This window comes from Drosophila innubila, chromosome X (genome assembly GCF_004354385.1).
Source record: "Drosophila innubila isolate TH190305 chromosome X, UK_Dinn_1.0, whole genome shotgun sequence".
In the NCBI taxonomy this organism is placed as follows: Eukaryota; Metazoa; Arthropoda; class Insecta; order Diptera; family Drosophilidae; genus Drosophila; species Drosophila innubila.
In genome coordinates this window covers 38,958,713-38,975,009 of record NC_047626.1, presented here as the reverse complement: position 1 = coordinate 38,975,009, position 16,297 = coordinate 38,958,713, and the positions used below count along the sequence as shown (strand labels likewise).

The following is a 16,297-nucleotide window of genomic DNA, read 5'->3' as shown; positions in this document are numbered from 1 at the left end:
CTGAGCGTTCGAACCGAGCACTCAGCTCGAACGGTCCGCTCCTGTCGCTTAACCAAAGCGAAAAAATCACAACGAGTTCGAGTCAATGTTCGAACATTTCATACCCGTTGCAGTTCTCTGATCATGATACCAAATTTTGTGTATCATGAGACCTGAGCATGTATCACATGTATCGCATGTGCTACTGGGACGTACTGGTCCATCAATACAATGTTTAATTATTTTAAAATGAACTAAAATTTATTAAAAGCGGGGTATCAGATAAAAACTTATATCGGTTTCAGTTAGGGTTTTGGTTATGTTTGTATTTTGGCTATCTTTTACGCAAAAGCTTTGTATATCGGTTTCGTAATGGATAATGGTTTGTTTCTTATAATTCGGATTCAAGTACCGATATGATTTCGGAAAAAAAAATTTATTTGTAAAGATGTTAAAAAAAAAAACAATAATCTATAAACAAATATTCTTTGATTTCAAAAAGATCTATCCATTAAGATCAATATTTAAATTTCAAATCAAATTATAAACGAATTGATTACTGATCAGCTATTTCGGTTTGAATAATTTTGATATAATAAAAACTATTGATTCGGTAAGTGTTAAGTTAAGGTTTTTAACTTAAACCGGTTAAAGGTTACAGTTTTGATTACGGTTTAAAACCTGATTAGTGGAAATGGTAATCCAAATTCGTAATTTTCGGTCAATTCTAAGATGATCTCGTCAACAAACCATAGTTCCAAGATCAATTCCTCTTTTTGAGTGCTGCGGAGCATGCATTTGACCTACGCCTATAAGTCACTGCACACTGGTCCAAATTGCAAAATATTTGGCATAAAGTCGAAAATTGAATTGAAATAAAACAAAATTTTAGTTCAACATAATCAAAGTAAAGACTTTATCTAAGAATTAAAAATTAATTAAATTCAATACTCGTGCTCTGTGGACTAAAAACTAACTTTCTGCTGGTTTCTGCGATCTATATTACAGATGTTAAAATAAAGTAGAAAGTGTCTATTATTTAATGTTTGCAATGCTTTTTGCGGCCTTTTCGGTACTTTCAATTTGCAGGTAAGCTTGAGTTCTCTCATGCAACGCTGCTGAACGTTTGATCGACAATATCCGAATATATACAGTGGGGAGCAAAAATGAGTACAAGTTCCCAAACTTTGTCTTTCGACATCTACAATAACAAAACTATAAAAGCAACAGGCAAAAAATGATTATATTATTTGTAAGAAATTATAGTAAATAGCAAACATAAAAAAGTTACTAAAAAGGAGTGGAAAATAAAAAACCAATACAACTCGCATGTACTCAATTTTGCACTTTAAATTAAATTTAAATTATTTCGACATAGAAAAAAAAGTTTTGTTGACTTAATTTATAAACTCTAATATATTCTCAACCATATTCTCAAATATCTGTCAAGAAATGTGATTGTTTTGAAACATTTTTACCTTTTTAGCTAGGTGGCGACATGGTGTGCATAGCAAAAACTGTTAAAAAATGGCTTCAAATGTAAAATTTTAGATTGATAGAATAGTCAGCACAATGTCCCAAGCCCGATTCGATAGAAAATTTTTGGTCAAATGTTGAGCAACGACTTGGTCAGTATGATTAAACCCCATCCGCCAAGGACGATCTTTAGAGCCGTGTACAAGTGGAGTGGAATCGAATTCCAAAAAAGATATTTGAGAATATGGTAGAGAATATACCAAAGTTTATAAGTTAAGTCAACAAAACTTTTTTTCTATGTCGAAATATATTAAATTATTTCATATCACTGCGGACGGCAGCTCGCGTTAGTGACGAAAGCATCACGAAGGGTGCGAAAGGCGACTAACAATATATACACCTTAGTTGGAAAATTTGCTACGACTGTCCGATCAGATCGAATTATATACCGATCGAAAGGTTTAGTCTTAACTTACAAAATGGTATACTAAAACTTTTTGTAATCAACTGGGTCATGAGATACGGGGGTGTAAGTTGGAGGGGAAAAATTTAAATGATTGCAGCTAATGGGGCTGTTGGGGCCTTTTGATAATTTTTTTTTAAATTCTACTTAAAAATAAGCGTCGATTGATACTTCAATCACCCAAATCCGATAACTGGTTCAAAAGATAAATAAATTTTAAAATTAAAGTGGACTTCTCAAAATGAAATGAAAAGTTAGTTTCTTTGTTTGTCTGTTTGCATCAAATCGCTAAAGAAGCTTAAATGTAATGATGGGATTTATTCCTTTTCGAAAATCTAGAAATGTTTGTTCTACGACTTTTTGAAAAAACCGCTAGTTTAGCGGGAAAACGCTATAAAATGGAAACCTTAACAGTTTCTAAACCATAAAAGCTACAGATATGTTGTATATATCATTGGAAAGGTGTGTTTGAGGGCGTTTAGGCGTACCTAAAATAAATATAAATTTATAAGAAAAAAAAAGCGAAAATTGGCATTCGGCACTGCGCAAAGAGTAATTTTTATGTACAAAGAAGCTCACCCTTTTTACTCACAGTGCACAATGCCACTTTTCGCTTTTTTTTTATTAATTTATATTTTTATTTAACATTTTTAGATTAAACTGAATTTTGTTCGTCACAAAATTGGATATCTGAAATTTTGGGGCTAGAAATTGCTTTCGTCACTAGACTTTTACCTCGTGTAGAGGTTTTTTTTGTGGGATCAATATATACAGCTAAGTGGAAAATTTGCTACCACTGTCCGATCCGATCAAGTTATATGCCGATCAAAAGGTTTAGTCCTAACTAACAAAATGGCATACTTTTGCATACTCACCTAAATCATGAAATAATGGGGTTGTAAGTAGGAGGGGCAAAATTTAAATTATTGCAGCTAATGGAGCCGTTGGGGCCTTTTTATTTTTAAAAACTTTTATCAAAAATATGCGTCAATCTGTACCTCGATCACCCAAATCCGACAACTAGTTCAAAAGATAATTAAATTTGAAATTTTTAGTCGTGATCGGACAGTAAATAGCGAAGATATTAAAATAATTAATTTTGCTGTTTGATTCGATGATGGCGCGTTGAATAACTGGAAAAAAAAAAATTGTATTAACGTATATAACAAATTGGCGTCCATTCAGACGTGGGCTTCCGTGGGGCAGTGTACTGAGTCGCGGAGTCGGACAGTGCTCGTGGGTTCGAGTCCAGCCGTGGGCAAAAGACTCTTTATTTATTAATGTTTCAATTCATTTTCATTTTACATTAAAATTCAGTGCTTATATATAAATGTAATGTTAACATTTCTTTTACTTTGTAATTGAGTACTAAAACAACAACATGGCCATTTGGGACGTTGAACGCATAAGAACAAGAGTGGCTGAGCACGTTGAGCCTCTATCATTTTAAATTTTTTTCAATTTTGTTGCGGACTCGTTTTCCGGCAAATTCTTTATAAATTCTTTTTTTTTTAATTTACTGTGTAAATTTCTGTTCTTAGTAAATTTATCTTTTTACTCCTTTTGATTCAATTATACCAGCGGTGGGCAAGGAATTTGCAATCGTGAGCACTACAACAACATCTACAACAAAATGAACACATTTATGACTCTGTGCGTCGCGACGTAAAATCTGTGTGATTGTTGTTGGTTTTAACAAACCAAAACAATTATACGCTAAAAAAAGTTCTAATTAATTTTATTTGCAAGTCGAACGCTTATTATGTGGTAAAAATCAAAACGCATCAAAACCAACTTTACTTTTGCACACTGTGTACAAGACGCTTCTGAAGTCATAAACCATAGTAAAATGAACACTTTTATGACCGTACGCGTCGCAGCCGAAACCCGAGCATTTGCTATGTGTTATGTTAAGAAATTGGTAAAGTAAAGAATTAACGTTACTAACCTTGCATTCTGATTTTCTTCCTAGGTTTACACAGAATCTTTCCACGTTTCGACGAGATGTAGTTAACCTACCAAAATCGACGTCGTATTCTACAGGTAATTTATAATAAGCATTTTTCCACGATCTTGAGTAAGGGATATGGGTTTTCTAAATTCGAATAGCGATATTGTTGGTTATCCGAATTTTAGTTATCCAATTCGCTTTTTGAAATCAATATAATCGGTATAATACTTACACAAAAAAAAACCTCTACACGAGGTAAAAGTCTATTGACGAAAGCATATTCCAGCCCCAAAATTTCTGATATCTAATTTTGTGACGAACAAAGTAAAGTTTTATGTAAAACAAATGCCAATTTTCATGTTTTTTTTTTTACTAATTTATATTAAATTTACTCAAAACAAAACAAAACTGTCTGGCAACACTGGTTATTTTTGCAACTCAAAGCTGTCAGCTCTCTTGCCTTGTTGTTGCTATCCTCTCTTAATACTTAAAAAATAATACGTGGTAAAAGTCTAGTGACTAAAGCAATTTCTACCCCCAAAATTTTTAATATCCACTTTTGTGACGAACAAAATTCAGTTTACTATAAAAATTTTAAATAAAAATATAAATTAATAAAAAAAATAACGAAAATTGCCATTATGCACTGTGAGCAAACAGGGTGAGCTTCTTTGTACATAAAAATTACTTTTTGCGCAGTGCCGAATGCCAATTATTGTTGCTTTTCTCACTAGAATTTTACCTCGTGTAGACGTTTTTTTTTGTGGGATATCAGAAATTTTTTAAATTGCTTTTCCTTTTACATTGTAACTTTATCATTAATGCAGGCAAATAGTAAAATATATAAATTAAATTGTTGAATTTCTTTCGCTTCGCTTGCATTGCTACAGTCGAGCATACTCTACTGTCGGAGACCCCGTATTTACTATGAAAAAAAATGTTTTTCATACTAAGACTTGGATTTCGCCCGATCGGTCCTCTGGCAGCTATATGATATAGTGGTTCGATTAGGACCAGCTGTGGTCAGGATGTATAAGTCTAACTTAAATGCATATTATATTAGTTTGGGTTCGATATCTCGTAAAACAAAAAGTTTTTCATACGAAGACTTAATATTGACCGATTGGTCCTATGACAGCTATATGATATAGTGGTCCAATTTGAACCAAGTTTGGTCAGGATATATAAAACCAAGTTTAATGCATATTGTATTAGTTTGGTTTAGATATCCCATAAAACCAAAAAGTTTTTCGTACTAAAACGTGATTTTCGACCGATAGAAACAGTTAACAGGTAATATCTTCCAAACCCCTGAGCCAAAATATATGTTTTATATACTAAAAAATGCAAAAATGTTACGTACTACTACATACTCAAATAAATAATAATAATAAAAATCGTTAGTGCCGTTTTGTCAGAAATCGCCAAAATGTAAGCTAAACAAGGGGGCTCAGCCCCCTGCTCGCTTCGCTCACGGTGAGGTGCGGCTACAGTCGAGCACGCTCGACAGTAGGATACCCTGAGCCCCTGTACTCTTATATAAAAGTTGATTTTCAACCAATTGTTCCTATGGCAATTATATGATATATGGAACCAAGTTAAACCACATTTGGTCAGAATGTAAAAAACCAACTTAAATGCATATTTTAACAGTTAACATAAGATATCTCAAAATACAAAAAACTTTTTCATACTAAAAGTTTATTTGTGACCAATCGGTTTTATGACAGCTATATAATATAGTCGCCCGATTTGAACGTGCTTCGACCAGAATGGACAAAACCAAGTTAAATGCATATTCTATCAGTTTGGTCAAGATATCTCATACTAAGACTACATTTTTGTTTGAGCGTCTCTATTGCAGCTATATGATATAGTGGATCGATTTTAACCAAACTTGCTCAGGATGTATAATACCAGCCCAGATGCATAACTCAAAAAAAAAAAATTTTCTACACCAAAACTTCATTTTCGATGAAGCCCAGATGCATATTCTATCAGTTTGGTTCTGATATATTAATAAACAAAAAACTTTTTCATACTAAAAACTTATTTTTCGATGTATCGTTTCTATGGCAGCTATATGATATAGTGGTCCGATCCAAAAATAAACATTATACCCTTTTTTGTCCATATTTTTAATGGGCACAGGGTATAAAAACAATCTTGATCTGCCTTTGGTATCCAGGAACATACACACCAAGTTTGAAGTCTCCAGCTCTTATGGTCTCTGAAATCGACGCTTTCAAACAGGCGGACAGACAGACGGACATGACTCAATCGACTCGACTGTTGATCCTGATCAAGAATATATATACTTTATGGGGTCTGCCACCCCTCCTTCTGCCTGTTACATACATTCTGCCAAACACATTATACCCTTTTTTTCTATTTTCAATGGGCTCAGGGTATAATAATTTTTTTTAATATGAAAGAAATTCAACAACTTAATTTATATATTTTACTATCTGCCTGCATTAATGAAAAAGTAACAATGTCAAAAGCAAAAGCAATTGCAAGCATTTCTGATATCCCACAAAAAAACCCCTACACGTGGTAAAAGTCTAGTGACAAAAGCAGTTTTTCGCCTCAAACTTTCTGATATCAAATTTTGTGGCAAAAAAAAAAAAACGAAAATGGCATGCCGGTGGGAGCACAATGGTTTGGGCTACAATTGCGGGCTTAGGCGTTGGAAACCTGGTTTTTATTGATGGCATAATGTATAAGAATATGCACCTTCAATTATTAAAGGATAATTTGCTCCAAATGGTTGAAAATCTGGGCACACGGAGTACTTTTAAGTTCTACCAGCACAGTGATCCAAAACATAATGCGGGCATTGTGCAGTCCCGGTTAATCTGAAACTGCTCTCATGTGATGAGTCCACTAGTCCAGGCACCTGATCTCAATATAATCAAGAATTTTTTTTACAAATTTTGGATCTGACTATTTAAAAATGACAATTTTCAACAAAAATGCGCTTAAAACCGTACTCTTGGAGGGATGGGCAAAAATCTATTAAACAAAATGGAGGCCACAAAATATATTTTCTTTGAGTTTTCCCAAAAATAAACTGTGAGCCAATGTATGCCTGTAATACACTGACCAAATTTAGCCAATTCGGATTACTTTGTCATATAGTTGTCATAGGAACAATCGGGTTCAAATTTAACCTATGAAAAACTTTTTTGTTTTTATGATATTTCAACAAAACTTACAGAATATATTTTTTGTACTATATGTTACTATTTTACATCGTTTCCAAATTTAGTAAAAATCGGATAAGTATATCATATAGCTGTATATGACCAAATTTGGTCAACATTGGAAGACTTTATCATATAGCTCCCATAGGAACAGTCGGGCTCAAATTAACCTTTCGTCTGAACAACTTTTTTGATTTTTGCGGTATCTTAACCAAACTCAGATTAGGTTTTGCACGCCAACCTCGAATTTTCCTCTTAAATCTAGCAGGTATTAGTCTGATGTCTCATGTTATTTAGCAGGTTCTGATTACTGATCTATCAGAAGTAAAATCGGGATTACTGATTGAAAAACCTGCTGAATAAACCCAATGTTAGAAATAACGACCCTTTGCTCGTAAATTAAAGAAACAGCAGCTGAAATGCCTCCATTTGCACATATTTTTCCTGTTTTGATTCTTTTCTTACATACAAACATGTTTATGTGATCGGATTGCGAAATAAACAAAATTTTGTGGTGCTCAGGTTACAGAATATTTTAAAGATAAACATTGACTGTCCGAATATTCAGGTTGCTCGAATTATAGTAATAAGTGTCCGAATAATTAATATAGTACAGTAATTTATTTTTGCGTTAAAGAAGTTTATTAAAGAAAAATATAAGAAGGGCTCATCTCCTCGAGTATGGAGCGGATCCCCCTAGTATTATATAAATTTGTTTCTACTTCTTGCATTCGGCAGGAAATTTCCAACTACAGAAAGTGTCAAATTTATTTCTAATAGTATGATGGGTTTGTACGAACGGTGAAAAATCGTAGAAAGCTGATTTGAACAAGAGGCCATCATGGCATTTAGCAGGTACTGATAACTGATCCATCAGGAGTAAAGAAGTGATAACCGATTATGAAACCTGCTAAATGACCCGAATGTTACATATAACGACACGTAGTTATTATCACTGCAGTTGAAATGGATTCCCTTGCACATACTTATTCTACTTTTATTCTTTTCTTACAAACAAACACGTTAATGTGATCGGATTTCAGAAACAACAAATTTGTGTAGTGCCCGGGTTACACAATATTTCATAACTAAAAATTTGGTGTCCGAACTATCATGTTGTCCAAACTCACAAATGTCCTAATTATTAAAAATTTTACAATGATATTATTAATTGTATTTATTTGTTTCCTAGTGCTACAAGTATTAAAATTTCTTATAAATTATCGCACTATTCACTATGTTGAATGTTGTCTTTAAGGATGCTACAACTATTTATACATAAAAAAATAAAAAAATTGTGACAATATTAAAGCTATTCACATAGTTACTAAGTTATATTTCCTATATCTGTATAAATTTCTTAATACTCCCTTAAAAATGTATTTTTACTTAAACTCTGAAAATTAACATTTATAAATCTAGTTATAGTTAATTAATTGAAGGTGTGTTGTAAGCGTGGCACTAAAATGTGTTATGTTTTCGATTGCTTTTAGTGATTGTGGTAGGTCGTTCGACAGTCGAACAGCATAAACATAGAAGTGTTTCTGGGATCCTGCTAGGTTAATTCGTAAGGAGACAAGATTTCTGGTCCGTCTAGAAGCGACGAATTTAAATTTATTGAGGAGATATGCAGTTTCTTTTGTTATGAGTATTTAATGTACAAAAATCAAAAACCCTAAATCTCAGGAATGCCAAAATGCTCATTTTAAAAGTTTTGTTTGCATAGGAGGTTATGTGTCTGCCTCTCTTAACACAAAAGACAATGGGTGTGCTGTCAATCATAAGTCTTGGTAAATTATTCTTTATCAACTTCTTGAATATGACAAGCCATTTCGATTTGGCAAGGTTTATTTCCACACCATTCATTTTAACCTACAACTAACATACAACTGCATGTAATCTGCATACATATGAAAATCGCAATTCGTCAAATAACAAGCAAGATCATTAATATACATGGAAAACAATAATGGGCCTAGAAGCGAATCTTGGGGGACACCACGATTAACTGACAATAAGGACGATGAACTGGACGACGTAACTACAACCTGACGACGATCACAAATATACAAATGGTTTAAATTTGTTGCACTTACACTAAACTTGAACAGACTATTAGGTTTGGAACACAGTATCTGATGATTTACGGTATCAAAAGCCTTACTAAAATCGAGAAACGTAATTAGAGGGACAAAGCTGTCATCCATTTTACACCGTATATTCTCGACTACTTTACAAACTGCCGATTTACAGCTTTTGTTTTTTCCGAAACCAGATTGTTTATCGTTTAAGAGCGCGTGCGTTGATAAATAGCTTGAAATCTGTCCTCCCATGATCTTCTCAAAGGCCTTTCATAAAAATGGCAATATCGACACAGGTCTAAATTCGACTTTCCCTTTAGAGATAGGGATAATTTTAGCTAATTTCCATTCACTAGGGAAAATCGACACTGTAAGAGCTGTATTAAAAATGTGTGTTATATAGGATATTATTTTCGGCAACAGTATCTTTAAAAACTTGGGTTAAATTTTCTCTAGGTCTACATCATTTGATTTGACTTTACAGATCGCTTCAAAGACGTCAAACTGACTTACACAAGCAGAACTAAAACTACTATTACAGTTAATATTGGGTACAGGTCCCAGGTACGCATTTACATCACGCTCTGGGATTGTCAAGTCAACAAATTTATGATTTAATTCATTCAAATCTACCTCTGCACTTATAGACTCATTTTTATATTTTCGTATACCCAATTGTTTAATTTCCTTTTATTTTTGAGAAGAGGATATCACGCTATTGTATTTTTCTAAATAGTAAGAACGTTTGGAGGCTGCAATTTCTGATCTGACTCGCGCTCTTAATCGTTTATATTGTAAACTATGGTTTGTTGATTTATACCGCTTCCATTTTGTATATGGCTCATCTCTAGCTTATATAAGACTTTTTATGTGATCATTAAACCATACTTGTTGGGTAGGTTTAATGTTTTTTTTTTTTTGTTCTGGAACAAAACTGTCCAGCAATACTAGAATTTTGCGGTTGAAGAGTTCAAGTTTAAAGTCAACGGTGGTCATGTTTTGAGAATACAGGTACTGAGAATTGGTCAAAGAGAATCGATTTACTTTTATCACTAACAAAAAATACAAAGAATCCTCATACTGAACTATGAGGTTTGGTCTATTTTTTAATGTTCCATCCATGTGTTGTTAAGGTACATTTTATGTTGTACAGGTTCTACACTTAATAATAATAAAAAAAAAAAAAAACAAAAAAAAACAAAAAATACTTCAAGTAGGGTATCACAGGTGCTTAAAAAATGTGTTGGCTCTGTTGTATTGACAAGAGTCAAACCTAGAGAGTTCATTTCATCTACGAGATAACGCTCGTTCAACATATTACTGTTGAGATCTCCAGCCAAGACCATATTTCTATAACTCATTGAAATGTCACACAACATGTTAATAAAGCCTGAATAGTCAGTGTTTGTATTTGGTCTGTATGCGCAGCCAATAAGGATTTTATTTGAGGCATTCCTGTGTTCAAGACTCAGGAATAAATATTCTATTACACTGTCTACAGGCTGTTTGCATATTATCTTGCATTTAATGTTGTTCCTCACATAAATCGCTACTCCTCCTCCGTGGCCCTCACAATCGGAACGAATAGATTGAATCCTACACAAGACACTGACATATTACTAACACTGTACGTAAGCCAAGTTTCGGAAACTCAATTAATATCTAGTTTTGAATCTTCTAATATATACATAAATTCATCGATCTTCTTGGCCATACTTTGAGCATTGATGTGAAATATGTTACGTCGTCTCCTTTGCTTGCTTAATACCCTGATTAGCATTCCTTCATTTTTGTTAGTCCAATTAAAATTGTCAATTAAAAAATATTCATCCAACATTACTTTTGCTTCTCTATGGAATAAATTTTAAGATCACGTTAATTTAAAAACTATAAAATGTACACCAATTGGTTAAGATATCTAAAAAATCACAATAAATGTTCATACTAAAGGTCATGCCGCTCCACAAGGAAGTCATCAAAGTCGACAAAAACATGCCTGGACACAAAATAATATTATATCTCTCTCCATCGATTTTAATGAATCATACTTTTCCTCGAATATTAAAGTAAAAATAACTAAGAAACAAGCTAAAAAAAAACATTATTTTCTTAATTCAAGAATTAATATCTCTTTAACTACTGGTTTAAATCTTAAGCTTTTTATTAATAAAATTTAGACATATTCATAAGCTTTCAGTAAAAGTAAAGCTTTTAAAAATAAATTTTGGCATTCTCGAGTAATGATGACAAATGTGGGCGCACCTCTAAAAAAAAGTATTAAAAAATAAAAGCCAAATTTAAAAATTCTAAAAAAAATTCTCACCATAGAAAAAAAAATGTTTTTCGTCGTTTGGGGCCCCATATCTAACAAAAAAAAAAGTGGGTTTAGTTCTTGTAATAGCCAAAAAGTTTAAATTTGTTGCCTAGTGTAATTGGTCGTGCCACAGTGTCCCAAAAGAACCAACTTGCTCTATATGCTTGGCACCGGAAAAAAGGGTTCATTTGAGCTGGTTCAACTAAAACAGCTGTCACACTATGTTCTGTCAAATCCGTGCCAACCTCTGTCACAAAAAATATGAGGCACGGAATAACCCCGGTGTTCACATTGAAAGTGACACATTTTTGTGCCACTTGAATTTTATGTCACATCATTTGTGTTCAAATTGCTCCTTGCCAATGTAGCTGTCAAATATTACTCTCCGTGCCCCTATGTAAGCCAACCATAAGTTGACACCCACACACCATAAATTAGCTAGACATTTGTATGTAATTTAAGGGAGAATTTACTTCAAGCTAAAGTTAAAAAAAATTTGGGAGATAAGAATAAGCATAAAAATGATAAAATCGAACATGAACATAATAAAAAATAAAGAAGAGAGGACTTGACGAGCTTTTACACCTGTTCAAAGCGAAAGGAATCGGCTTCCGATCGAACTGTATCATCGGGTTCTGCCTCTTCCATATTCTTCAGATCTAAAAGATATTGGATTTAGCTCACGCTGAAGACGTCGCCCATCTCGAATTTCTTAACGAATTTCAATTTAAATTACCCAACGATTTTTTTATAATATTTTTTAAGTTTATCATTGCAGAACAATGGGTTTTCAATTGTTTTCTTATTTTAATTATATAATTTAATTTATTTAATTGCAATTGATATTGTATAGCTAAAAAATTTAAACATTTAACTTTTTGCGCGACAAACAATTAAAGTTACTCGACAACTCTAGCAACTGTCTACCAACAGTCTGGCATCTCATCGTGCAGCAATAAAAACTAAATTCAAAACAAAACAAATTTAAATTGTTTTCATCAAAATAAATAAATTTGTCACTAGCGAGACAGTTGGGCATCAAAGAGCTACGGCGGAAGATAATTAAAAACGTCGTTGACGATTTTAAGGTGATGCCACCTGTCAGACGTACAACTGCCCTCAAATGTTTTAACAAATTGCACAATAAGTAAAAGAATTTTGCAGTAAAACTTGTTTTACCTCAAAAGATATTTTTTTATTGCTTAATTTCAAGAAAACAGAAGTGGTTTTGTATATATTTTTAAAAATCTGACTGAAAAATATGATATCGCTGACCTTGACATCAAAAATCTGAATCGGACTAAGTGGCAGCTTTGTATGCCAGTGGATTGAGCGCTTATTCGTTGCGCACAAAATTATTTCGGGGATTGCTCTGTGGCACAGCGAAATAAAATTGAAGTAAAATTCAAGCGGAAGTGATTTCTGTAGCACCCCTGCATGTCTCTGATTTAAGTCCTTCACGTGCCTCTGACGACCTAAAAGTTTCTAGCTCTGACTGATCATTGTAGCTGAAACGATTTTATCGCGAAAAAATACGGTTTAAAAAAAATTCGACCTGCAAGTGGAGCAAATTCGGTGTAAAAGTTCTGCTGTTTCAGGGATATCTGAACCAAACTCACAGATTGTATATTTGTAAATTTGGTCAAAATCGGATTACTTAAGCTTACAGTACTTTTTCGGCATGTGACTTATCTTAATATCGAATGTAACTTTTTTTGAGGGGTGAGACAAATGACATTTTGAAATTGAAAAATAAGGAACACCATAATACTTAGTAACATAATAGTTATTAGTGGGATTCCTAAACTATTTCAGATTTGATTTTAATTTGGTTTAAGCAAATCTGAAACTGGTTCAGATTTGATTTTGATTTGGCCTAAGCATATCTGGATCAGTTTCAGGAACGACCCTTTTTTGCACACTGATTTGATTTCGACTTCGAGAATTTAAAAAAATTGAGGGAAACACAAATTGACAAATGAAAGTGTGAAATCTGTTTTTCTAAGACTTTTTACTAACAATTTGGTTGCAGAATAGTATAATTAGAATAATACTATTTGTTTATAATGATTAAGCTGCAGTTTTACACATAAACAGCTCCTTTATTATCTGCGTCTTTTTAAGCAATTTTCGGGAATTAGCTTCAATTCTCGCAGCCCTTTCTTAGCTCTCATATCCATCAGGGACATTTTTAGCAATTATTCAGCATTAAAAATATAGTTATTAAATTATTCATTCTTGAAATGCAAGAAACTTTTGACATTCTCCAAATTAAAGTCCCACAACAAAAACCTCTACACGAGGTAAAAGTCTAGTGACGAAAGCCATTTCTAGCCCCAAAATTTCTGATATCCAACTTTGTGACGAACAAAATTCAGTTTGATATAAAAATTTTAAATATAAATATAAATTAATTAAATTAAAATTAAAATTGGCATTCAATTTTACGGGGACTTAGCGTTTTCCCGCTAAACTAGCGGTTTTTTCAAAAAGTCGTAGAGCAAACATTTCTAGATTCTTGAAAAGGAATAAATCTCCATCATTACATCTAAGCTTTTTTAGCGCTTTGATTCAAACAGACAAACATACTGACTTTTTCATTTCATTTTGAGATGACCACTAAAAATTTTCAATTTAGTTATCCTTTGAACCAGTTGTCGGATTTGGGTCATCGAGGTATCAATCGACGCGTATTTTTGATAAAAAATATATTTTTAAAAAATAAAAAATTTTACCAAAAAGCCCCAACGGCTTCATAAGCTGCGATGATGACCCGGTGAATTAGAAAAAGTTTTAGTAAGCCATTTTGTAGGTTAGGACTAAACCTTTCGATCGGTATATAACTCGATCTGATCGGACAATCATAGCAAATTTTCCAACTTAGCTGTATATATTGTAAGTCGCCTTTCTCACCCTTCGTGATGCTTTCGTCACTAACGCGAACTGCCGTCCGCAGTGATCACCACAAAAATTTAAGCAAACGCCAAGTGTGGTCAAATAATGTTATCGAACTGCACTGTCTCACATATTATCGAAATGAAATCAAAACGAAATCAGCCTCAGACCTGATTTCGTGAAATCACTTAGGGCTACCACACTATCCGTATAATTTTTTTTTAATTTGCCTGGCAGCCCTCACATTTTGTATGGAGCAGCTGTAAACAGCTGATCGGCAAAATCAAATCCGTAACGAAACCAAATCAGAATCGCTCTCAGGAATACCTACATTAATATAATAGTGAACAATTAATTGAGGGATTCTTAACATATTTACACTCAAAATCTGTAATTAATAAAAATATTTCATTATTTCGATTATTTTCAGATAATTCATACCAGGTCTACACGGAAACAAATTACTCGATATCGGTATAAATGTCAAATTGTTTGCTTGTATCTACTGGTGTTACCTGTCAAAAAACTGTCATAACACAATTTAATACATATTATAATTATTCATTGTCTATAAATAAGTAACTACTTTATACAAAATTATGAGATGTATGAATAATCATATTTGTCGTAGAAAGTTTAATTATTTCAATTGTTCGCTCAAGTTTTGCAACGAATTGATTAGTGGTTCAAAAGGCAAGATCCTTTTGATATTGTACAAAACTAAAAGAGTGGGACGACAGCATATGCTGTCATCAGTGTGGCTCAGTGATAGGTTGAGAAAAAGAGAGAAATAAACATTAAGAATCTGTGCGGTCGTTGTAAAATTGTGAAATTGATGGATTTTACACGTACGCTGAGACTCGCTATTTAAGTCTAACCAAGAAATCAAATGGAAGGAAAAAGTTCTAACTGTAGTGGGATCTAACTCTCGACCAACAGTCTTTGACGCGCCGTTTCGTGTTCTGTTGGAAAAGCAAAACCAAAACTTTCTGCAACTAGCAAAAAAATTGCAAGCGTCGTCAAAATGGCGGCATAGTATTGCCGAAATTTATCTCAGACGTAGCTGGAGCCGACGCTATGCAGTGGTGTGCGACCGTTAACATAATTTTGAGTAAGAGACAGTTTTTGTGTTGACGGCAATAATTCCTAACCTGCTAAACCAATTTCTGTTTATGCAAGCCGATAAACGACGTCACTAGTTGACAGTGGCGTCAAAATGGACAAGGAAGAGATTGCCGCGTTTGTTGTACTTGGGCATTTGACAAATTATGGCCGTCGATTGCAACGCGTAGCTTACACTGAACACTGACCGGAATAGCGTAAATTTTCGCTTAAACTTAACAGACATAGTAAGAGCGATGTAAGTTGACATATTTAATGCTCATTAAATTAAAAAAAAAAAAAACCACAAAAACAGACCGATCCGACTACACCCTCATTTACATCCCATATAACCCAAAAGTAATTTTTTTCTCGTAACTGCAGAAAAATTTTAAATAAATGCAATTATATTTAAATCTTGTTAAATCTACGGTCCGTAAAATTGTGCATTGATAAATTATTAAAAAAAAAAAAAAACAAATAAAATTGTTTAAATTGTATTTTTATTTTATCATACTAATGTGCAAAGACAAGAAATAAAACATTCTAATTATAATAAGTTCATCAAATTGAGAAAATATTTTAATTACATATTATATATTTATAGAAAATCAATGAGGACGGCAGTCCGCGCTAGTGACGAAAGCAGCACAAAGGGTGCAAATGGCGACTAGCAATATATACAGCTAATTTTAAAATTAGCTACGACTGTCCGATCAGATCGAGATACATATATGTATACCGATCGAAAGGTTTAGTCCTAACTTACAAAATGGCATACTAAAACTTTTGCTTTTTCATGAGTCGTGTAAGTGGGAGGAACAAAATAAA

General features: G+C 33.2%; 1 protein-coding gene across 1 annotated transcript in view; it reads left to right on the top strand.

The window, feature by feature from the left end:
* Positions 1 to 15,250, top strand: part of LOC117779549 (ran-binding protein 16) — a 161,591-nt gene extending 146,341 nt beyond the window's left edge. Inside the window, exons 16-17 of the mRNA XM_034615785.1 lie at positions 3,891 to 3,961; positions 14,796 to 15,250. Of these exons, the coding sequence (XP_034471676.1) occupies positions 3,891 to 3,961; positions 14,796 to 14,845 (121 nt within the window). The 3' untranslated portion in view covers positions 14,846 to 15,250. The remainder of the gene's footprint in view (positions 1 to 3,890; positions 3,962 to 14,795) is intronic.
* Positions 15,251 to 16,297: the final 1,047 nt, after the last annotated feature.